Consider the following 23,935-nt stretch of genomic DNA (forward strand, 5'->3'; position numbering starts at 1 on the left):
GAAGAAAGCTTAAGTAGCTTGCCCTCAATAGCCAAATCTATTGTAAAAACATCACACCAGGAAGGGACTAAGTATTGCTGCTCCCTGCTCATAAGCTTTTACTTCCCCATATCCCCATAGTCCCACCTGGAGAATGCCACTCTTTCAAACTCTGTACATTAGAGAGGGCACAGGATGAGAGCATCTTTGCTTTCCTTAGGGCCTTTTCCTTCACCACAGCCTCAGAAAAGCAGCACCACTGAAGTACAGCTACAGCTCTGGGACTTACTTGAAGCACCTTCCAGGGAATTCCACAGCTTCCCTCTCTCAGCCATCTTGGCTCTAAGAGCTTCACCTCTGACAACCATTTCCTACAGAACCAACCCTTTTGGTTCCATGAGATGCAACAGCTGAGTCAGAAAACAGTCTCTATGAGCTTCCTGAGAACTTGGACTTACCCTTGGAACACAAAAGAAGGCTTCCTACAGGATCAAGACCCCCACGAGTATCAGGCCCTCCCAGCTAGCTCCTTCCCCTACCCCCCCTTTTCCTTCCTATTGCCATTCGCCCCAGGTTTCCTGTGGGCAACAGCACCTGGCAGCTGAAGCTTCCAGTAGGCAGGAGAAAGTCCTTGGCCCCTTTGTACCACACGTGCTTCATCTCCTGGGCCAGAAAAACTCAGCATGTGCTGGTAACTTCTACCTTTGTTTTCAGGTCAGTTAATAGGACAGAAGAGTGCTTAAATCTAAACTTTTCCCACCTCTAGAACTACAGCTTCTATAACCTGATCATCAGCAGGCTTTTCACCCCTTGCTTTACCTACCTTTCTTCCCCACATTTCCAACCAGCTTTGTCACACAATAAATGCCAAAGACATTTAAGGGCAAGGTACATCCCACAGCTCTGAGCCTGAAGCTTGCGTTGCCTTTGAGGGTAAGCATGGAAGCATTCTGGCCTAGATTAAGGCCAGAAACAGTACTTATTTCATCCTGCCAATATAAGGAAGAGTTAAAAACATCAGTTTATATTAAGTGCTTTTTATTATAAAGAAATAATTGAGCATATGGAAAACAATTCTCTGTCCAGAGAATAAAATGTCAGCTTTTACAAGTTATGCTATACAGTACATGAAAGGCTGCATGTTTTTTCAGCTGCTTAAAACAGTATTTGCTATACAAGTGGAAAAGGGTAGACTTAGAAGTTTATTATTTACCATACAGTGTGTTAAGAAAGCACAAACAAATAACATTCAAAATAAACAGGCTCCCCCAAAATCTAAAGAGCTCTTTAGATGGCATGTACACAAGATAATACTCAAGTTTCAATATACACATTACTGTTCCCTATGTGATGCTCCACCTGACAGGGTGCTGAGACACAACGAGAACCAAAGGTGCCAGAAAAGCACCTCCCAAGCCATATACGTGTCGGATGGGTAAAGCAGCCTTTTCCTCAAGTGTTTCCCAGTCTTAGGCTCTATTGTTTCCCACAGCCACACACTGTGGCAACACAAGGAGAGAGAGGGGCTGCCACCACGGGTGGTGTCAGAGCCAATGCCAGTGCGAGGAGTGGCTGGAGTAGTCCAAGGCACATTCCCCATGCTGCCAGCCCACAAAACCCAGCATGGGACTCAGCATTTGGAGACAGGCCAAAACATGCTCTTGAAGGACACGGAATGAACATTTCAAGACAAACTCGTTCTGAATGGTCCATTCAAAGTCCACTCGTACTTCTCTTCCCAGGCACAGGCTGGAGAGACACATTCACATATATGTAGGTAATACTTTGAAGTCTACTGCTTCAACATGTTTAGTTGCTTCATGATTAAAAGTGGTGTAATGGATCAGCAGCTTTGAAGATTAGTGTTCATGGGGCACATTGAACCTAACCTCAGAGTAAGATTTTAAGCCTACTTCAGTTTAACAGTTGTCTCCTTCACTTTTCCTTCTCATTAAGAGGCAGCATCTACAATGAATCACCTTTTACAACTGTTCCGCTTACAGAAGCCATAATGCCAACACTCCCGTAGAAAACACAGTAACACTGTTTGCTCTGATGTATGTGACATTGACACTTAATTGTAAGCTTCTCCCAGAATACAAAATACCTTCTAGATAGAAAGGATTAAAAGATATTGCACTGTTGTATTTTACTTTTGCCTCCCAGTCTCACTCCAAGTATTTCCAAAACTGTAAACAAGTAATTTTTACACAGTCTTCAGCACTATACACCTGTGTTCCAAGGAACCAGCACTCAGTGCCACCTTCGTTAGAGATACAGTAGCCTAAGCATGGTGTAAGTTCTGTCCAGCTGCCCTCCTCCTACAGCACGAACAGGCCACTCGTCCCAGTCACACCTTCAGCTTCTTCTTCTGATCAAAGTATGCATCAAATCGGGACAGTGCATATTCCTGGGGAAACAGGGCAGTCAGACTCAGCACAGCAACCACAGCCCAGCTGGCTTTGCTGTGCTGGAGAAGCATAGGGAAGGCATTAACAGCAGTACCTTCCTCGCCCATCACCTGAATTAATTAGCTTGGCTGAGGAAGGACAATCTCTCCAGAAGTGTTCTGGCCTCTTAAAGTTTCCTCCAATTTTATTTAAACTCTAACACGATTCACTACCAGGACAGCAAAAATGTTTGCCTTTGTCAGGAAAACAACAGGAAGTAAAAATGTCAGGGTTTCACTAACAAGGATGGCTTCTGCAACACTTCCTTCAGGATACTCAGCAGCTCTGAAAGTTGCGGCACTTTACAGCACTCTAAACCAGCATCAGGAGTCAGACTGATCCTTTCCCCGAAGCCAAGATGCTACTTGGCATCAACATTGTTGCACACTGAGTAATGACACTGTTACATGTGTACTTTTGGCTGCTCAGTTCCCAGGTTCACACTTCCTGCACACTGGGTTCCCTCTTGCACAGGGGCTCATTGCAGAAGAACAGTTCACTGCAAGGCACCATCCAACTGCAAGGTCTGACACAACATAACCATAGGAAGACCTTCTGAAGTTTTTACAGTCTTAGATGTTCTTTACATTAAGGAAACAGCACAAACTAGTAGCAGAAAATTATTTTTTAAAGTTTTAACTCAGAAGGTTGCTGCAAGAGGCCCTTTACTTCTTGACAAAGTATCAAGGGTTACTTAGAGTGTACAATTTTAGTTACACAAAGCTACACTTAAATAACTTACCAGGTAACCAAACTCAATGGAGGAAATCTTTGCTTGTACAATTGACCACAGACCCCAGAAGAAGTGCGATGCAAGGGCAAACCTGGAATGACAAGGTTATGAAATACCCAGCTAAGCCACAGCACATCAGTTCAACATCCTGTTAGAACAGTGTTCTAGCTTGGGGATATCCACACCTTTTCTTCAAGTATGACACTGTAAAAGTAATTCCAGTAGCTTCCCCAGAGCAGTGTTTTGTTTACTAATAGTGATTTTTCTTTACCACATACAAACAGCTTCTCTCTCTTGGCTGGAGTTTCTCTACACAACAAGGTGTAGAAGTACAGGTATCACAGGGGAAGTTTCAGGACAGTTGTGAAAGACAAGTTACCTGTTAACTTCTATCAACACTTCTTCTTCTAGTTTGGACTTCTCTTCATTGGTCAGATTTTCAAAGCCATCCTGGAATGCAGGAAGGTAACTTCTGATAAAATGAAGCTGAAAGGCAAGTAAATTGAGTTACCACTCAGGACATACTCACTTCTTTCAGAACTAGGCAGTTCTTCTAATAAGTTTTCTATGATTTTTTTCCAAACATCAGCAGTGCTGGAGTTAGCTTTAACATTAATGGTGGTTCTACTAATTACTTGGAAGTCTGATTTAAGGAGAGCCATAATGTTATGACAAGAGATGACATTTTGCCACTGTCAACTAATTTCCAAGTTGTAGTCCACAACTACTGGACTTTCTGGTGGACAGTTACATGGCACATCGTAAATATTCTACCCTGGATATCTATTACGAAGTTTCTATGATTTTTAAAGCAAAGGTGTCAGGCCCACAGAAAGTGTTATACTTGAAATCAAGGAAGAAAGGTTTTGGGACAGAGTAAGTCCAAAACAGAATGGGAAACAAAAGTTAAGACTTGGAGATTGTGGACACTGGTATTTTATTGATTATGTCTTGGGTGCCTACCTGTTGCTTCTTTGAAGGATATTTAAGAAAACTGGCTTTGAAGAATGGGTACTTCTCATACGTGTAATCATACATCCATTCACAGAAGTGATTTCCAATGTCAAATCCTCTGAAAAAGAGACAGAGTATCTCAATGTTTGCATAATAGCAATTTGGTTTTGCTTAAGCAAACCCAAGATCGAAGTCTAAAAGCACAGTGCAACTTAGAACTTACTGCGGCTTGCTAAAGGAGGTAGACAATCAGCAATTAGAACACAATTTTTGCCAGTTATTACAATCACTTTGTAAAGATGGGCTGTTAAGAATGAAAAGTATCAGCTAAATGAAAACCCTAGACTTTGCCTCCAGGTTTTATACCAATGAAGACAGTTAAAATACTCAACACAAAGCACAAAGTCCTACACATATCTAACATTAGCATTAGTGCAGGCAAAGAGGTCATACTCAGTAACATACCCCACTTGCACATTACCAGAGTTCAGGGCTTCACCATGTTCCAGCTATGGTAATGTTTAAGGATCCCAATGATGCCATATACTTAGCTCACCCCTAAACACAGGTATCAGATGACTGAGGTAGGAACAGAAGGAATTTTGTGTACCCAGGCACTGAAAAACCTAGGATTACTCTCATTTGCATAGATGAGAAAGCCATTTGAAAGGATTGAAGAAAAAAAGTGCAAAAGCAAACCTGTCCTACATCCACCTTTCTCCTCATTGTCCCACTAGAAATTCTCATGTGCAAGAAGCCAGTGGTGCAGAAACAAGCTTGTCTGGACAACCAAGCAGCTCCAACAGCCTGGACTCTGCTGCATGCCAACACATGACACCATGAGGGTCAGAGCTGGTTTTACTAGCTGTACTTGCTGTCCACCACTAATAGTGCAGAAAACAACCCACTACAAGAGCTGGGTCAGCAGCAGCACAGCACTTGCTATGTGTAGCACGAAGAAAGTAACACCCTTTCTGCTAGGTAGAAACATCAGTGATTTACCGGTAATTATAGCTGCTGTATTCAAAGTCAATGAGCATCAGCTTTTGGTTTTCCAAATTCTCTCGGCCTTCCAGAAGCAAGATATTACCTGAAAGTGTTAAGATAATACAGCATATTCAATAAAGTCCCAGGAAAATGACAGAAAAGCAATACTGTATCTGAAGTAGCAGTGTTCAGATAATCCCAGTTATCCCTTCCATCTGTGAAGAATGACAGGAAAAGCCAAGTTGTACTGGCTTGCATATCGGCTTCCTGAAAGCTGAGATCCATACTACAAACCCTGAAAAGTTGAAAGCAAGAAATTTTCTTCTGTAGAAGCAGAGGTAGGTTTGTTCTCCCAAGGGCCCTGGCTCTCCAGTGTTTAGTTTGCAATGACAGTGACTAGCAGCCCTAGCAGCCCTGTGTTTCCTTCCACAGCTTGAGATCTAAATTATGCAGCATCTTCCATGCCTGCATAGCATTATCATTGATCACACAACACTTGGGACAAGGAGTGCTTCTTAGCAGACTAAAAGCCACAGACTGATCACTTTGCTCTTCTAGTATGTGGCACAACCAGTATCTATTAAAAAAGGTCAGGCTTTGCCTTTACAACAGGGAGATTGCTTTATCTGTCTTTCAATTTACATTGTCATTATATTTCAGATGAAAAACAAAATCTCCCTGTAAAGGGCCACCCAGTAAATAAATTTAGAGTAATTTCAATTTCTCCAGTCATTTGTCCACTCCCCACAGGTACATTGTTCTGTATGTCATACTCCAACAACAATACAAGCACAGCATTTCTCCCAAACACTCTTACCTTGGAAATTTAGGCTCCAAAGCTTACCCCAGCTGTACCATGCTCTGACATCTCCAGTACTGCACCTTGTCACACCAGCAAGGACATTTCCAATTCTACTACTGTTGTGCTAGTACTTCAGACCTCAGATCAGTGGCCTTTTCTCCCCATGCTGCCTATCCTTCTGTGTCCATCCACTTCTCAGCCTTAGCTAACAAGGCTGGGACTCCCCAGAGAGAGTGTCCAGTGTACAGTCCCAGTCTAGCATCCCTCCAGCTCAGCCCAGCTTACACTTTACAGGTGACAGGGAGCCCACCACACAGCCCACCCAACACCTTCAGTCCTGCCTCCTTTGCATCTATTTAGAAAAAGAAATTGAAATTAGCCCTTTCTTTAGGCTCAGAAAAAATGGTTATTTCCTCCAAGACCCCAAGAGAACTAAAAAAAGGTAGATACAGTTTTCCTAATGTTTGTTACCAGTACAAGCTGAGAACTGTTGACTCAAACTACCCCAGTCTCTATTTTTGCCATTCTCTATACCTTTTCAGTATTCTTCTTTGAAAAGGACTAAAGCATACCTCACCCTGACCTGCAGACAGCTAAGGGAGGTATGGTCTGACCAGAGATCACCCCTGGCTCCCAGCATCAGCAGACCTGCACTCACACATACGTGCCACAATACCAGATTCTGTCAGCCCTGAGGGCTGCAGAGCCCAACATGCTCTGCTTCACACTGGGAGTGCACAGGCTACTGGCTCAGGTCAGCTGCTGAGGCAGGATCTCGGTACCATCACTACCGCTCAGAAAGCAAACAAGAGGCCAGGAAAGGCTTCACACTGCCTCACTGAACAAGGTCATGAAATACCAGCAGCTTACCTTCTTGACAGTCATTGTGGCAAAACACAACTGGTGATGAAGTAGCTTCAAGCACAGCTCTGGAAAACAGCAATACAGGATCTTGTAAGGAATAAAGCACAAAAGTTCAGTTCCACTTGCAAGAAAAAAAGGGATTTTGTGATAAGAACGAGGTGTGAGACTCCTAGCAAGACTATTTTCTTAATTAGGAGCCCAAGATCAGGACTTCACTGACTAGCAAGTCAGAGCAGCAACTCATTGTATCCATCTGCAGTCGTATGGGACTCATTGGTTACAGAACCAAAACCAATCCCTAACTTGTAGAGTAAAATTACTACAGGGTGTTATACTGTGTGATGTGTTAGAACAAGAATACAAATTCACAGTGAAACTGTGAAAGTTGCAAATCAAGGTATACAAACTAAGCCTACCTTAGATTTTTCATTTCCTGGGGGAGATTGTAACTGAGGAGTTTGTTAAATTTTCTAGTTCTGGATTCTCTGGTGAATTTAATCCTCAGTACTTGGTTTAGATACCTGTTCAAAACAGAGACAAAAGTTCAGTCTTTATAACAATAAGAACTTTAGTTTTCCTATACCAAGATATAATTTGAATGAAAATCAAGACAGTTTAAAAAAGTGTTAAAGAAAATGTTACTATTCTTTCAGGTAATTTAAGTTCCTTGAGTAGCTATGAAACAGTTTCTGGGTACATGTGCTCTCATGCATTCAGGATGAATGATCTGTTTACCAAATATTGCAACAGCTCACCTTTTTTCCATACTTTAAAGTATTGCATAACTTACTTTTCCATTGTTCCAAAAAGCCACTTTGGTTCTTTATTAAATGGCATCTTCATGCCATGGAATCTAGCCATCTTCTCAGCTATTTCAGCAGATATGTCAGGTAAGTTTAGTTCTTCAGTACTTAGTTTCCTGCTCTGTAGGAAAATACAGTATTGTTACAATACAGTGAATTGATTAATTACAAAAATGTGATTAACTACAGATACTAACATTAGTCTCTAGATAGTAGAGTATAAAATACTAGCAGAGTATTTACGTGATACCCTTTTCACCGCAAATGAACTTAGAAAATTGCTGTCTTCAGAAAAGCCAAGTCAGCCAGCCTAGCTTACTTCTGACTTAGTTCTCTTCTAGATTAAGACCTGGGGAATATCACATCTCACACTAAGAATATCTTCAAAGCAGATTGAGTATAAATATTTAAGAACATCAAAAGCATCTGTTCCTGTTGCTGTTGAAGTGTTACTCCGTAGCTTCCAATGATATCTTTGGTATCCAATAGGCTTTTTTATCTTCATTTATTAGTCTCTGATATAGCCAAAGTGTTTTTAGATCTCTCTCCCTGGCAAGAGCTATAATTGGGCTCTCCAACACCGACTAACTGTATCGGGTCAGAGACAGCAATTACTGCAGGCTGCCAAGTATCCCATTCCTACATCCCTGCTTTTCTGGGCCATCTAGAGACCTCCTTGTCACAAACTCATCACAAGCTGGACTTACAGGAATGAATTCCTCCAGTCGTCCTTGTGGAAAGATCCCATACAGTTTTGGGCCAAGGGCTCTCTCTGCAAGAATGGCAAACATAACACTTTCCAGGACCATAGCTTCTGCCCCCTACAAGAACAATTAAAATATTAGTTAGTGCTTGCACAGAAATCAACTTTGTTGTGCCCAACAGTTGCACTTCCATTAAGTGAGAAATTTCAAGGTTAGCTCTAAAAAGACAACTCAACGTTTTACTAATCAAAGTTCCTTGACTAATAACAACTTTTAGTTAGCATGGATGAAATATAAGTGTTTTGTTTTCAAGTTTAAAACTTGGGAGGATATTATGTATTACTAACAGGTACTGTTGGGGGGGTCAGGTCAAAGGAAAACTATGTAAAAACTAAAACACTGTCTCCTCCCTAACCTGTGGGAACTCACTTCCTAAAGGAGCTTATCCTACTGAAGCACAGCACAGGAATGATAAATATTATCCTTGGCTATTTTAACACACTTTGGAACACTGCCCTAACAAAGGATATTTTAACTATGCAAGTGAATGACTGAACTAACCCATTTCTTATTTAGATGGATGATTTAGGAATTGTTTCTATTAAGCATCTCTTAGGTCTTCCCTTCTTCCCCCCCCACCTTTAAAGAGAGAACAATTTGTTCTCCCACTAAGGAACATGTGTATGAGAATAAACATTCTTCTGTTTCTATTTCCAAATATACCTCAAGTTTCAGTAACTTTTCTTCAATGTTTTCCTGACATCAATAAACTCAATCCATTACAATCACAAGCAGATAACCTCTTAAATACTTCAAAATTAATAGAAATGTCTTGCCAACTTTGCCCTTTTCAAGCAATTATTAGGGGACATCTTGTGGGACAGGGTATTAGAGGATAAAGGGGCCCAAGACAGTTGGTCTCTGTTCAAAGATCACTTTTTCCAGGCTCAGGATCAGAGCACCCCAGTGGGTAAGAAATCAAGCAAAGGAGCCAGGAGATCCATATGGTTAAACAGGGAATTGTTGGGCAAACTCAAGTGGAAGAAGAGAGTCTAGAGACTCGTGGAAGGAAGCAATGGCAACTTGGGATGAATATAAGACTGGTGTCAGAGGATCTAGGGAGGCAACTAGGAAAGCTAAAGCCTCATTTGAATTGTGCCTTGCAAGGGAGGTCAAGGACAACAAGAAGAGCTTCTTCAAATACACTGCAAATAAAACTAACACTAGAGGCAATGTAGGCCCGCTGTTGAATGAGGCAGGTGCCCTGGTGACAGAGGATACAGAGAAGGCAGAGTTACTGAATGCCTTTTTTGCCTCTATATATACTGCTGGACACTGTCCTCAGGAGCCCCAGACTCTAGAGGAAGTCAGGTTAAAGGAGAAGTTTTGTTTGCTGTCTCCAAGCATTTAAAAGACAAGAGAGCCATTAGGAGCAGTCAACATGGCTTTACCAAAGGGAAGTCATGTTTGACCAACCTGATAGCCTTTTATGAAGATGTAACCAGGTGGATAGATGGTGGTAGTGCAGTGGATGTGGTTTATCTGGATTTCAGTAAAGCATTTGACAACATCTCTCACAGCATCCTGGCAGCAAAACTGAGAAAGTGTGTGCTGGATGATCAGGTAGTGAGGTGGATTGATCACAACTCTCTGTCTTCTTCCCTTCAACCAGTTAACAATGGGGCAGGGTCTAGTTGGAGGCCTATGGCTAGCAGAGTCCCTCAGCGGGCAGTGCTGGGACTGGCACTGTTCAACATATTCATTAATGATCTTGATGAGGGAACAGAGGGCACTGTCAGCAAGTTCGCTGACGATACTAAACTGAGGGGAGTGGCTGACACGGGAAGGTGTGAGACCTGGACAGGCTTGAGAGAAACCTAACGAAATTCAACAAGTGTAGAGTCTTGCATCTGGGAAAGAATAACCCCTTGTACCAGTACAGTTTGGGGAATGAACTGTTAGAGAGTAGTGTAGGGGAAAGGGACTTGAGCGCCTTGGTGGGCAGCAGGATGACCACGAGCCAATGGTCCTGGGGTGTATTAGAAGGGCTGTAGTTAGTAGGTCAAGAGAGGTTCTGCTCCCCCTCTACTCTGCCCTTGTGAGACCACATAAGAGAGATACTGGAGAGAGTTCAATGCAGGGCCACCAAGATGATGAAGGGAGTGGAGCATCTCCCTTATGATGAAAGGCTGAGGGAGCTGGGGCTCTTTAGCTTGAAGCAGACTGAGGGGTGACCTCATTAACATCTACAAATATATAAAGGATGGGTATTGGGAGGATGGAGCCAGGCTGTTCTCAATGATGGCCAACGATAGGACAAGGTGCAATGGGTATACACTGGAACACAAGAGGTTCCAAAGAGATAAGGAAGAATTTTTTCACTGTTCAGGTGAAGGAGCACTAGAACAGGCTGCCCAGATGGGTTGTTGAGTCTCCATCTCTGGAGACATTCAAAACACACCTGGATGAGTTCCTGTGTGACCTACTCTAGGTGGTCCTGCTCTGGCAGGGGGTTGGACTGGATGATCTTTTGAGGTCCCTTCCAACACTTAAGATTCTGTGATCCGAAAATTCTGTATCATACTTGATACAGTCACTGAACAAATCTAGATACCCAACTCTTCAGTGAAATGTTCACCTGATGACTTTAAATGATCAAGCATTGTAACTAATGAAATTACATATCTCTATGACTTCAAATACTTTGCAATATACTTACATTTCAAAGTCAACTGTTTTAAGCTCTGAAGCTCTCAATTTTTATCACTTTCAAATGGATGTAACCATACACACTTGTATTTAAAACAAGCTTCTTGGGAAGATTTGACCACTTATACTTCCAAATGAATATTTAGAGCTGAATGTTGCATTTCAAACCAAATAATTATAAATCCCTGTTAAAGCATCTTATGAGATAACATCTTTCACCACAGCTGTCAAACACCAGGCAGCTCAGAACAGCTTGTGGGTTTTTCTTCTCTCCAAACGTATCTACAATTTCTACCTAGACTCCAGAAAAACTAGAACTTCTGTCAGGATGGATTTGTTGAGTATACTGATCCAACAGTGAAGCTCTAGCACTAAGAGATTAAGAGCAGAAAACTACAACCTGTGAGCACAGAATCACTATTTTCAGGCAACACACAGTTCTCAAGTTCAAAGCCTTGCTTCCTGTACTGCAAAACTTCTATGACCTGCTGGCACCAGGGTGGGGCTTGTTTAAATTTTTGTTTTTTGGTTTTTTTTTTTTTATAACTTTAGGAACCTTTATTTACTGGATTGGGGCAGACTAAGAGTCAAGCCACCTCCATTTTTTGTCTCAGAAGAAAGTTAAGGAATCAAAACAGTACATTCTTCAGTTCAATCTTGGTTCAACTGATTGAAGCTGTTCCAGTAAACTTAAGTTTAACAAATAGCAGTCATTCAACAACAAAAAAATTTAAACTAGGTTCAACTCACTACAAAATCCCAAATACTTGAAGTGTTTCAGACAGCATTCCCAGAAGGCAGAAAATACACAGGGAGAAAAACAGCACCTCACAAGTAAAATGTACTTCTCCTCCCTAATCACATTAGGGTTGAAAAACAATAGTACATAACAAGCAAAACATACAGCTAACTTGCAGCAATGTTATCCCTTACTGAAAAAAATACTGTAAAGGTACAAAACTACATTAGTAAAAACCTCTTCAGATGACCATGAAAAATTACACTCAGCTAAACATTATTATGCATGAGTAGAAATGGTTCCAAATGCAAGTGTGCAGAACACAGATGATCCAAGCACAATGCCAATCAGAAACATTTCATGTTCAAGTGGAAGTTCTCTCCAACTCCATACACTTTGCTCAGAAGAGTTTATCAATGTAAGATAAAACAGGGATTAGGCTGAACAGAGTACTGATCTTTCTCTACAGAAGAAAGAAGAGCATAGTATTAGAAAGAGTGGTATCAATACCAATGTTAGAAATGGTGAGAAGCCATTTAGAGTAGAACTGGGGTGGGAGGGGGTGTTCCTATTAATGTGGAATGCTTAAAGTTTTTCAAACTACATACAGGCACTCACGATGTTACTTCTATGATCAAACAAAACTTTTCTTCATTACTGTTTATAGTTTCCAGAAACACAGCACAGACACCAGGTGATGTTACTACAGGTTTAGAACAAGTAGGATCATCACATTCCTCTACCATCTATAAAATTCTATGAAATAAGCAAATTTAATTACTCACTTGCAAGTCATTTTCCTTCTGAGACTGTACAGACTCGCCTTTATTACAGGACCTCTATGAATGAGAAAAAGCAAACACAGTAAGAAAATGAAATTTAACATGATTAACCTGCAGCCACCAGAACAAAGGGAGTAGAAGTACCAGCTACAAGTAACTAGATGGCTCAACACTGTCTCAATCTGTGACAGCTACAGCACTAGTAATCCATCTGATCTCTGACCACCACACTATGTCAGCAATGCCAAAATCTTTCAAAAGGATGTGCCACTGAGACTAGGCCACTCCGGTAAATATAGCCCGAGCACCGATTTACAGGTATGTTTTTATTGTTTCCCAATATTTCAGAACAAGATTTCAATGTATTATCAGCTTAGGGGAACATTTTTAATTAAGAGAAAATTAAATCTTCCTGCATGAGATCTGGGATGTTATTCTTTAAGCTAAAGCTCTTGAGACACATTACACAGACTACACAAAAGCTTTAGCAGAACTGTTAGAAGAGGCAGGCTATGAAGCTTGCAGAGTACTTGGGTTTTTTTTCAGCTACCTTGTTTTCCAAATTTCTTGTGACTAGAATTTCATTATTTACGTCACACCATGACAATACAAGAGATTTCTTCAAATGAACTGCCCGTGCAAATTAGATATCTCAGTGAGAACTACATACTAGGAAAACTGGAATGAATCCCATGCATAATGAATTGTACTAGGATTGTTAACAGTCTTTATAAAGTAGTTTCAGAGTATCAAGCTGTACCCTTAGCAACTGAACCCTCAATAGCACATGCTTTTAACAGAGCTGCACATTTAAAATTCAAGATGTAATAAAAACCTTGTCCTTTATAAAGGGCTTCAAGGTAAGGAGAAGAGAAAGCAAATATTTGCTTGCTTAGAATTAGTGAGTTTGTAGCTGCTATTTATGTTGCAATTCCACTGTTTACTGTTTAAACCAGCCTAGGTTTAGAGGCCTATAAAGGCAGCTTGCATCTCCACCTTCTGAACAAAACCACTTGATTCATAGACCCATGTGCATACCTTTCTGTTCCACAGCTCTAACAGTCCAAACCAAGGGTGGAAGTATGAACTTAATGGAATACAGTTAAGCAACACCAGCTGTCTTACATACAGTACAAGCTAAGGATTTACAGAAGCTATACAGTTACAAGTATTTCAGAAGCTATAGAAGAAGTATAGTTAACATGAATCCATGGTCTTTCAGCCAGTACTTCCCACTCCACTAGGATAGTAAGTTTAAAACAAGACAATATGGAAACTACTATTAGTTTATATTCTTCAAAGAAATTAATAAAGTCAAAACATATTCACTAAAGCTAAATGCATAATTACTCAATAGCTTTACAGTCATTTACAGAAGGCTTCTCTGAATAAGCATGTCCTACATCAATACCGCTCTTGCATCTTACAGATTTTTCTTGAACAGTCAAAAAGTTACTCACCATCCAGGAGTCTTTCCTGATTAATGGTGCTCTCAGAATGGTTCATTTCATCAGAAGATAAGCAGATTAGGCTTTCCCCTAGAACCTGAACTGGCATCCACTTTCCAGAAGTCTTACTGTATAAAGAGCTAGCCAGTTCCAAGAGTCCACCTCAAATTAGCATTGAAGATAAATAGCCTAATAGCATCTACTGTGCCATTAGAAAGAGCCAGTTAGGGATGTGTACTACAGAGTCATCAGAAAAGGAGACTTCTGCAGCATCCCTTCCTCTTTTCTGTTCCCTCAGCACATGGAGCATTAATGTCCAGAGGAGAATGAATACAAAGCAATTTGTAAATAACTTGCAAATGTGAATGGGAGATTGGAGAGGATCGGTCTTCACAAGTGGCCATGTATTCAGCCTAGAATTAGGAAAGTCTCCAGTGCACATGGTCAAGGAGCAGGAAGTAAGCAGGATGAAATTATATGTAACATAAGTTTTAAGAGTTCAACTCTAGGAATTTAACAAATGTTTAAGCAGTAGGATAGCCTGGTCCAGCTTACATCCAATTCTAAGAGCTATTTACTTCAGATACAAGATTTTAATTATGCAAATAAGAGAATGACTGAATAATTACAGGAGTTTTTAAATCACTCTCTATGGTAATATTAACTGGAAATGGACATCTGCTTCACATATCTAATACTTCTTTAAATATTTGTTCAGTGCTTCTTCCATTACAGGAAGATACAGACTCAAGGCAGATTAAGCAAGCTCCCTGCACTTTAAGTAAGGGAGGACAGCTATATGCAGAGACAATAGATGTTTTTATAGTCTACTTTGTGATCAGGTAAATTGTTTTTGAGATGGGAAGCTTCAGGTACAAGATGAAAGTCCCAGAACAGAAGGCACTTCCCATTATCTGATCTGGCATCAGAAGATGACCAAACAGTGTTTATACCTCTGTCAGTCTGACAGAGAAAAGTGAGTTTTTTATTTTCTCCCTAATGACCCAAATTTCTCTTGTAGCTGGAAGATGAGCTCTCTCACAAGTCCCAAATGATGCTTGGCAGGAGAATTTGGTATAGAGGAAGAACTTAGTTTTTTCCTCTCCAAGTAACTCTTAGTGCTGCCCAAAAAATTTCAATCTTACATTCTAACTTGATTTTTTCTGAGTTTACTCAGCTTTAGTAGTTTAAGACTTCAAAATACTACAAGACTTTGACTTAGATAAAATCCTCAGAATTCCACTCCCAAGAAATTGTAACATTACAAAGAACTGCCTGAGAGGTTAGAGGCAACCTTCGCAGGAGAAACATTTCTTAACTCTAAAAGCTGTTGGAAGACCTCAATTTGAACTTGAGAGTACAGGAACACAAACAGTTTTAGATTCAGCAATAACTATTTCTGCTTCTGAGAATCTGAAATTGACCACTGATCCCTGCCAAACCTGAAGACACTGATAATAAGTTTTTCAAATTGAGCATGCAAAGAGCAATTCCTAGTTCAAGTCCTAGAAAAGCCACAAAGACATCTCTCATCCTCTTCACTTCAAGTTACCATTCTCTTCTGAGGGAGCAGAGTAAAGGAAGGGACAGTACTTTGATATTTTGTTATCGCTGTAAACATTCAGATGCACAGATAGTAGCTGGTGCTACTTAAGCCTTATTTTTAAACAATGAAATCCAGTACTAAAGAAAATGAAAGCTGTAGAGAATGCTCCAACTTCAGAGATCTCATACTATACCGTGAATCGTGTCTGTCACCTGGAAACCAGAGTGCTCTAGGCACGATCGCATGGGCAAGCCTGCAGCAGAGAACACATGCATATACAACTAAAGTGGTACATTACCCCCCGAAAACCCTTAACTCCACCCAACACAAATATATCCCCGTAAGAGGTGCTTGGTTTCTTTCAAGCCGTCTGCCAGTGCCAGGGATTTGGAGTTACTCCATGCTACAAACAGACATGGACACCAACAACCACAGAAGACGTTGATAATTACAGTTACACAGCAGTCTGCAACTTATTTAGTTACAAAAAATAAAAAGGCAGCAAGGCAGGTATGGAAAAATATTTACCACAGAATTGTGGCAACCATTTATACTTTTTGCATCTGCTCACATAAAAATTTAAGGGCTAGAGAGGAACATTAGGTATACAGGTTTATTCTTCCTCATTCATATATAAAATTTTCAGTAAGAGAGCCCCAGTGAATCAGAGTTCAAGGTTCCCTTGACATGTGTAAAGAAATGGGAATCAATCCCCTAGTTCAATATGCAAACTTCAAAGAAATTCACCTTAATTTGAACTTTTTGTTGCTATCTTATGTTGAAATCCTATCAGCATTTCTAAGATGTGGGAAGTTTTGGTTGTTCTCAATTTTAGTATAAACACTACAGTGATCTGCATATGAAATCCAACCTAAAAGTCTGGATATTAAATGGCACATTATTGGAGAACCTTTTGTTTTGGTTGTTTTCATATCCTTAGAGCCAAAACGGAAAGATATTTCATCAGGAGGAAGCTCTACTTTCAATGTTCCCCTCTAAATTTAGCAAGTAAGCTGGAGCAAAAATAAGTGAAGCAGAGTAAGACATTGCCCTTTTTTAAATGTAGAACATATCTGCATTGTGCCTCAAACTCGGAGATTTAATGTGGTTAGTACTTCAACCTGTCACAAGCACAAATACTTGTCTTAAAAAAAAAAAAAGAGTTCTGCTCAAGGATATACTGAAGAGAAGTCCTTGATTTTTAAACATCCATGCCAGTGTGACCATTCATCATAATGGCTGAGCCATCTCAGTTCATCTCCCCCCAGCTCCCCCCAAAACACTCATGCACACAAAAAATCGGCTTAAACATAACTATAACAGAGGAAGGCACAAAGCCTTCCCTGTGTGGCAGCCTTAGCCAGCTGGCATGGTTTGTATTGGATGAGTTTCATGTACTGACATTTGTCTCTTCCAAGAGTCATAATAAGCAAACTGGGGCTATTTTCAAACTACAAAAAAGGTTCCTTTAAAAGGTGGCTTGAAGAATTATGGTGCCAATATCTTTCATTCTTAAGTTAGTATCAGGCATCTATTTTTCACACGTATTCAAAATATTAGCTTAAAATTGTCTTCTGTACATACCACAATTTGGTGCATATTGCTATAGATCTATACTGTTTACAGTAGAAGAGTAAGGAGAGCCGATATTATCACTGGCTTGTGCTCCAATTTCACCAGAAAGTAAAGTGGACAAGAGTTAAAAACATGCTACAAGGCTTAAACAAACAAGTGGTAACTACTAATATCCAGGGGCAGTTACAATTAAGACATTGAGAATTAAGTTGTAATTTTAGCATAAGATCTCAAAACTCAACTTAAGCAGCATCCCTTAATTTCTATAGGGTTTTAAACTTAAGCAACAGTACTAAAAAATAGCAAATACTCCCTCTTAACTGGCTTGCCATAAGATTCTGCTTATGCCACCCAGAAATTCATAAGAATCCTAAGTGAGGTTTTCAAAATACCCCAAGAAAACAGTTTGCTTATAATTTTAACTTGCATTTAAGACAGAGGGGCTGGAAGAGACAAATGTTTGTTGACAAAAATTGTGAACCTCAATGCAATCTGAAAGTTTTACCTTGGGACTTTCTCTGCTTACTTAACCTTTAGTGAACTGCACCAACAAGAGCAGTCATTGCACTGCCACTACGGAAATAAAGGAAGTTAGACATCTCAAAAGATCCTTTAACACCAAGAGCAGAAAGGTTAGAAAGTTACGAACACACTTTCAATTTTCAAACCAAATTAGTTATGATTTTAGAGCCCGAAATTTTCTTTTGATTTCTTCAGAGGCTAGGGGCACAGAAAAGGCAAGTTAAAAAATGCTGGGGGAAGAGAAGGGCACCTAAATTCTAGAATATAGTTTTCCTTTGAAATTTAGGGAAAGGGCCCCATTTCTTCACAGCTCTTGGGCCACAGAAATTCTATCACTACAGCACCTTTAGACCCCATGTTCCTACTCAAGCCTTCTCTATATTAAGTCAGCATTATGTTAATGCAATTAAGCTTTAAAAAATTTTTTAGCAGCAACCTTAGGAGTCATTTCAAAAACAAAGTTTCTCAACATCATTTTTTTTTTACTTCGCTTTTGGTTTCTCTTCAACTAAAGAAAAACTATTTAAGCTTGAATTAACTTCTACATGCTTGCCTTAACAGGTGAACTTTCGTCAATACATACGGTGGTGTAGCCAAGCATTTCATACTATTTCAAACCACTGGAATATTTTACATATTTCTGGTAAAGTCTGCTGCCACAGGAAAGTTAGAATCTCACATAGTACAATAAAAGAATACTTTAAAGCCAGTTAAGTGACAGCAGCTAGTGAGATTTTTAACTGTGAGTTTAGTCAAGTCAGCAGAAGCAGGAAGAATGGGCTGAAATTTCAGGAACGGTCAATCTCCTGCAGATATTGGATCAGTTATTCAATACAAGCGACTGAGTACTAGAAAATATCAAATTCATGGATAATAAAATCAGACCCTAAGTAAAACAGTTACCAACATTCACAAGTAATTTTATGAAGGTGCAATTTTTCATTTATGTTATGATTATTTATTTATAATCTAATGAAGCCTCTAGTAGCAATAGGTAAGAGAAGATCTGCTGTACAGTCCTACAGTAACAACCTGCAATCTTCAGAAGAGATCACCTTTACAAAATATTATTTTAAACCTTACAATTTGAAACAGATTTGCCAACCACTTAAGGTCTGACAAACCCCAATGTTATTTAAATTCTGATAACCAAATAAAAGAAAAGGAATATTAGAAGAGTTTGACAAGCATCTAGTTGTGCTTCTATGCCAGCTACAAGGCATTTCACACATTTAGGAGAGCGTGTTTTGGAATGAGATGGCTGTACAAGATTGATGTTTGTGTTGTTTTTATCCTAACACTATAGATAAATTTTCCAGCAACATGATTACCCATGACACCTAATCAAATGCTCAAGCACTGTATGAGTTTAACAAAACCTTCAACTTTAAGCTCCAAGATTCATAAGTGCTACCAGGATTAAAATTAAGCAGTTCAGACTCTTGCAATCTTGCTAGTTATGCCAAAGTCCTACATACTTTAGAGAAGCAAACTTCAATAATTTTTCTGAAACACCACAGTCCAAACTTAACACCACAAACAAAACATTACTGAGCAAACAGACAAGTGAGCCTTCAGCTGATACACGCCAGTCAGGATCTGTATAGAAAGGAGCATAAGTTCTAGACAATAACAAACTATGGAGAAAACTGCCTTAAGCAACCTACTCCACTACCAATAAAATACATTCCCCAAAGGATAAAAGCAGCACACATCTGTAGCATGTCACATAAGTGACCAAACCAAAACTACTGCCATTAAGCTACAGAACCCCTCCCACTCCCAAAGCACTCAACGTACTCACCATCTGCAGGATTGCACCATATAAGCGCAGGAGAACTTTCCGTGGTTCATCTGCAACTGTCTCAACAGTATCAGGCAGCGAGCACTGAAACAGCATGTTGCTGAGGCCACCTCTAGCAAGACAAAGAGAAGTTTCAGTTAAATAATCATACATGTTTCTACAAATTAGAAGCACACTAATCATCCTTTCAGTGTGATTAACTGATTTACTCTAACACAACACATTATTTTCCAACAGTAATAAAAACACATAATATACAACGCTTCAATAAAAAGTTGGCAGTTTCATGCTCCTTGATATATAATTCATCATCAAGATCTATTAATCCACAGTATAGCTCAAGCTATCAACACAAAATGCAACAGGCAATTAAGATGAAGACTTCTGTTAATTATTTTCAAGACTCCTAGAAAGCAATGCTAGAGTCTTGTCAGACGTACTTGGATGCACAAGCAAGATGACAGCAGAATAAGTTTAAAATGTTGCACCAAGTAGAAAACCCCACGTTTCAATTAAAAGCTGGTATCATGAGGATGACAGCTACAAAGACTTAACCTGAGTATCTCTGATACAGCATTGCTGATCGAAGCCTCACTCACTCTATTCATCTTAGAGACTCATTTTCAATTTTTAAATTCACAATTAACGCAGTTCTTTAAAATAAAGTGCTCAACTAGTTTGTCAAAACTAAAGTTATCCTCAGAATCTTAACATGTACAACAAACTATGAGTCCTTCCAAACTATAGAGTGCTTCCAATGTTTCAGGAGTTTTACAAGCATGCTGGCTTTTCATATAATTACAGTTTTACAACAGTGAATGTTTTTACAGAAAACACCAACAGCATTTGTTTTCTACAGGCTTATCAAGCCTGATAGATACTAGATTAGAGAATCTAAGTTTCTTCATTTCTAGTATCCTAAGAACATCAGTCTACTCAACCCACATTTACCACACTATCTTTCTGCATCTCCTACATTTACCATTATGTTCATTAATAAGTCTTCAATTTTCCCTTCTGCAAGAGATTTTCCCTGTTCTTCCTCCTATACTAAAAGAGGAGGAAGTACCAAAACTGCTGATTGACTTGCAAAACAGAAATGCCCATCAGCTCAACTGAAAAAAACTTGTATCTCTCACCATTAAAGAGCTTTATAAAAAAAAATCCAAATATAGTAGCTAGCAGTAAAGGGATGAGGCAGCAGATTTTGAAAGCTGTTTTACTTGTAGCATGCTACATATCTTAGTGCAGTAAACTCCAGAATTCAAAGAGCAGTACCTCTGTCACGTTGTGATTTTCTTCACAATGTAATACGGTTTTTTGTAACACTCAAAACTTCAATATTTAATGTTACTTTGCAGTGAGCTTTGACTGCAGGAATCCACAGCAGATTCAAACTGCAGTGGCTGAAATGCAGCTCTTACCCCTAATCTGCCACTCGGTGCTTTTTCAAATATTTTTCTGGGTTTTCTTGCAATGCAGTGGGAAACCAGTAAAAGCTTTCTAAAGAAAGATTCCCAGGGAGATGAGTTGTGTGTGTTTACTGAGAGGATACAGAGAAGGGCTAACTTACCTATCCAAAGCCAATGATTGAGAAAAAAAAAATCTCCAGAAAACAGTAGAACAGCAGTTGCACAATATTCAAGAAAGAAAACAAAAGAGAGACAGGTGGCTTGGCAGGCACCCAAAAAAAAAGGTGTTTTGAGACAAGTACTTTGAACCATGAAGGGTAACAGGTAGAAAAAGACAGATGGGAAAGGTATCAAAGGCAAAGCACAGCCAGACTATTCGGATGCAATCAGAGCACCAGTTAGTGACAAAAACTGCATTTCTGGCTTTACTTAAACTGCGCTAGACAGGTTTTTCTTCTTGAAAAACATGTTAGCCACCTCTTCCAAGCCTCTGATGCGGAGTTTGGTGAAAATATCAATACTTAAATAGAAGAACTAAACATACTGAAACTCACTTTAAAAGAAATAGTAGACTAGAGCTCAAAATCTTGTATAAAGGGTTATATTACTTATTTAAACTTGTGCTTAGCCTGCACTAGAGCCCAGAAATTACTGTTTAAACCTCTCCAGCCAAACGGCAGTGTCCTACTAAGGCTGCACTCCATTAAACAGAAGTTTCACCACAGTTTTATGCACTTAAGATTTCAAAAGTTACGTCTAATCAAGGAGATCTATATAGGAGGCTAATAAAGGGTATTGTTCTCATGAAAGGTCAGTAGACTCAGAAGCTCACTTAAGGGTCAAAAGGGCTTCTCTCTCTTATACAGATAAAGCTCCTACCTAGACTACTGCCACAAATTACTTCCAAAAAGGTCACATACTTTCCAAGCTTCCTATAGCTCTCCCCAAACCACAGCCACAGCAGTAAGACGCACTTATAGACTTTTATTCAGATTAAATATTAATCTATTTCTTTGCTCTCGTGCAATATGGACCAGACCTGTTCATCTTACAGTACAAAGCACCAACAGCTCTCATGAGCATTACTTGCATTAATGCAGTTGAAACAGCCCCGACAGTCAGGGTGGAGAATGCACCACCAGTGCTCGGCTTCTGTGAAACTAGAATCAGCAGATCAGGATGATACTGCATTGTTGATGAACGAAAGTGGGGGGAAGACTTTTGCAAAAATAAATGCAACTGCCAATTAACATGGTTTTACACATTCTTAAGTTTCAGCACACCCGCTCTTTCTCGAGACACCATCAAGTCACTCTGGTGTCTCAGAGGGAAAGTTTCCAAGAAATGAATAATAACTGTGATAAAATCTAAGTCTTTAGAAAAATAAGCAGCAAAGTCAGCAGTACACACCAGTAAGGATGAAAACAGAATTAAGTCAGACTACAGACATGCTAACAGACTAGTCTACGGTCTAGGAACAATATCAGTCTTCTAAAAATTCCCTCCCTTCATAAGCTTATCACAGTTAGCTGTGTCGTTATCACGTGTGAGAGCTGATTCATGCCCGTCTGGTGAACTGGTCTCTCGGCTCAGGAGAAAGTGATTTAAAAATTACAAATACTCATTTTTAATATGGCTTTTAAAGCACATTTGGAAATAAGCAGATGAGTTCTGATTGTACTTTCACATATCAGAACTCTCCCAACACTTTATATTCTCTTAGCCAACTGGGGGGGAGACTTGCTGGTATTTTATGTATCTACAAAAGCAGAAACACTAAGAAAGCAAACTCAGGACTCGAGGGGAGAAGCTGACAACCGTATCCTTTGAAACTGTATGCAACCCTACATTTGGTCAGGTGGAATAATAGAGCACCACCAATACATTAAGCAATCTGTAAAAAGGAGACTCTGAATTAACACTGGTTTAACTAGAATAGAGGATTGACACAAAAATTAGACTATTTAATTCTGCAAAGGCAGTAATAATCTCAAACATATTACATAGGTCTTCCAGAACATCCCCAAGTTAAATAGTTCTGCTGTCAACGTGCTGAGTCACAAGCTCTTGTTACTATATATGCTAACGGTGATTCATATCATTGACACACCGCATGTTACCTGCTCCCTTCCGAATGTCAGAGCGGGGACAGGCACGGCAAAAAAAAAGCGGCTTTTGTTTTGTTTTTTTCTCAGGAGGGAGCTCCGCACTCGGTGCATTGGTTTCTCCCGGCTCCATCACTTTCAGCGTCAAGGTCCGGGGCCCCTTCCCGGCTGAAGGCCGCGGTGCACCTCCCAGACACCTCGCACCGCCACCCTCTCCTGGGAGGAAGGGATGGGCGGAGGGGCGATGTGACATAGCGAGCCTGAGGCCTCCCACTCGTCCCCGGACCAGGCTCCCCGCGCCGCGGCACTGGGCTCGGCCGCGGCCTCGCCCAGCGACCCCCGCCGGTGTGCCGAGCGGGTGCTGCCCTGGAGCCAGTGTGGCAGGCGGATCCGCAGCCGCTTCCCCGTCGGCTGCGAGCCGGCTCCCCTCTACCCGGAAAAGCAAGTGGAGGAAGAATCTAGGTTTGGGTTCTTTTATTTATTTCAGGAGAGAGACCTTCCTCTCCCGCGTCAGGAAGCGGCTGGACCCCAGCGACCCGCCATCCCGGCCCCGCCCCCTCCCACCGCGAGGCCTCCCCCCCGGCGCTGACCTGATGGGGCTGATGCGCAGCTGCTCCTCCCGCAGCCCCCGCCAGGCCCCCGGCAGGAACTCCTTACACCACAGATACGCCTTGCGCCGCGTTCGGGGGTCCAGCGGGGGCTCCTCCTCGGGCGGCGGCGGCAGCAGCAGCGCGGAAGGCGGGGTCGTGGCGCCCCCGCCTCTGCCCGCCACCGCCGGGTCTTTCCCCTCAGGATCGACGTGAGCCAGCGGCGAGGAGGGCTGCACGGCGGCGGGGAGGACGCCCCCGCCGGAGCTACAGCCGAGCAGGAGCCCGAGCGGGGAAGGGTCGGTCTCGCCGTTACAGAACTTGGTCTTCATAGCGTGGGGCGGGCGGGCGACGGCCGTCAGGGCGCAGAGCTCGCGCGCTCCCGCTCTCTCACCTCGCGAGCGTGTCTCCGTCGCCAGAGCCAGCGGCG

At 40.9% G+C, this 23,935-nt stretch overlaps 1 protein-coding gene across 1 annotated transcript; it reads right to left on the reverse strand.

The window, feature by feature from the left end:
* Positions 1–1,000: 1,000 nt before the first annotated feature.
* Positions 1,001–23,935, reverse strand: CHKA (choline kinase alpha). The gene is made up of 12 exons (XM_061999725.1): positions 23,509–23,935; positions 19,402–19,513; positions 12,510–12,563; positions 8,280–8,393; positions 7,560–7,693; positions 7,186–7,290; positions 6,776–6,834; positions 5,119–5,206; positions 4,126–4,234; positions 3,542–3,648; positions 3,172–3,253; positions 1,001–2,389 (listed from the first exon to the last, which is right to left on the reverse strand). The coding sequence occupies exons 1-12, from the start codon at positions 23,835–23,837 to the stop codon at positions 2,330–2,332; spliced, it is 1,353 nt and encodes a 450-aa protein (XP_061855709.1). The 5' UTR covers positions 23,838–23,935; the 3' UTR covers positions 1,001–2,329.

The sequence above is a fragment of the Colius striatus genome, chromosome 7 (assembly GCF_028858725.1).
Source record: "Colius striatus isolate bColStr4 chromosome 7, bColStr4.1.hap1, whole genome shotgun sequence".
Taxonomy (NCBI): domain Eukaryota; kingdom Metazoa; phylum Chordata; class Aves; order Coliiformes; family Coliidae; genus Colius; species Colius striatus.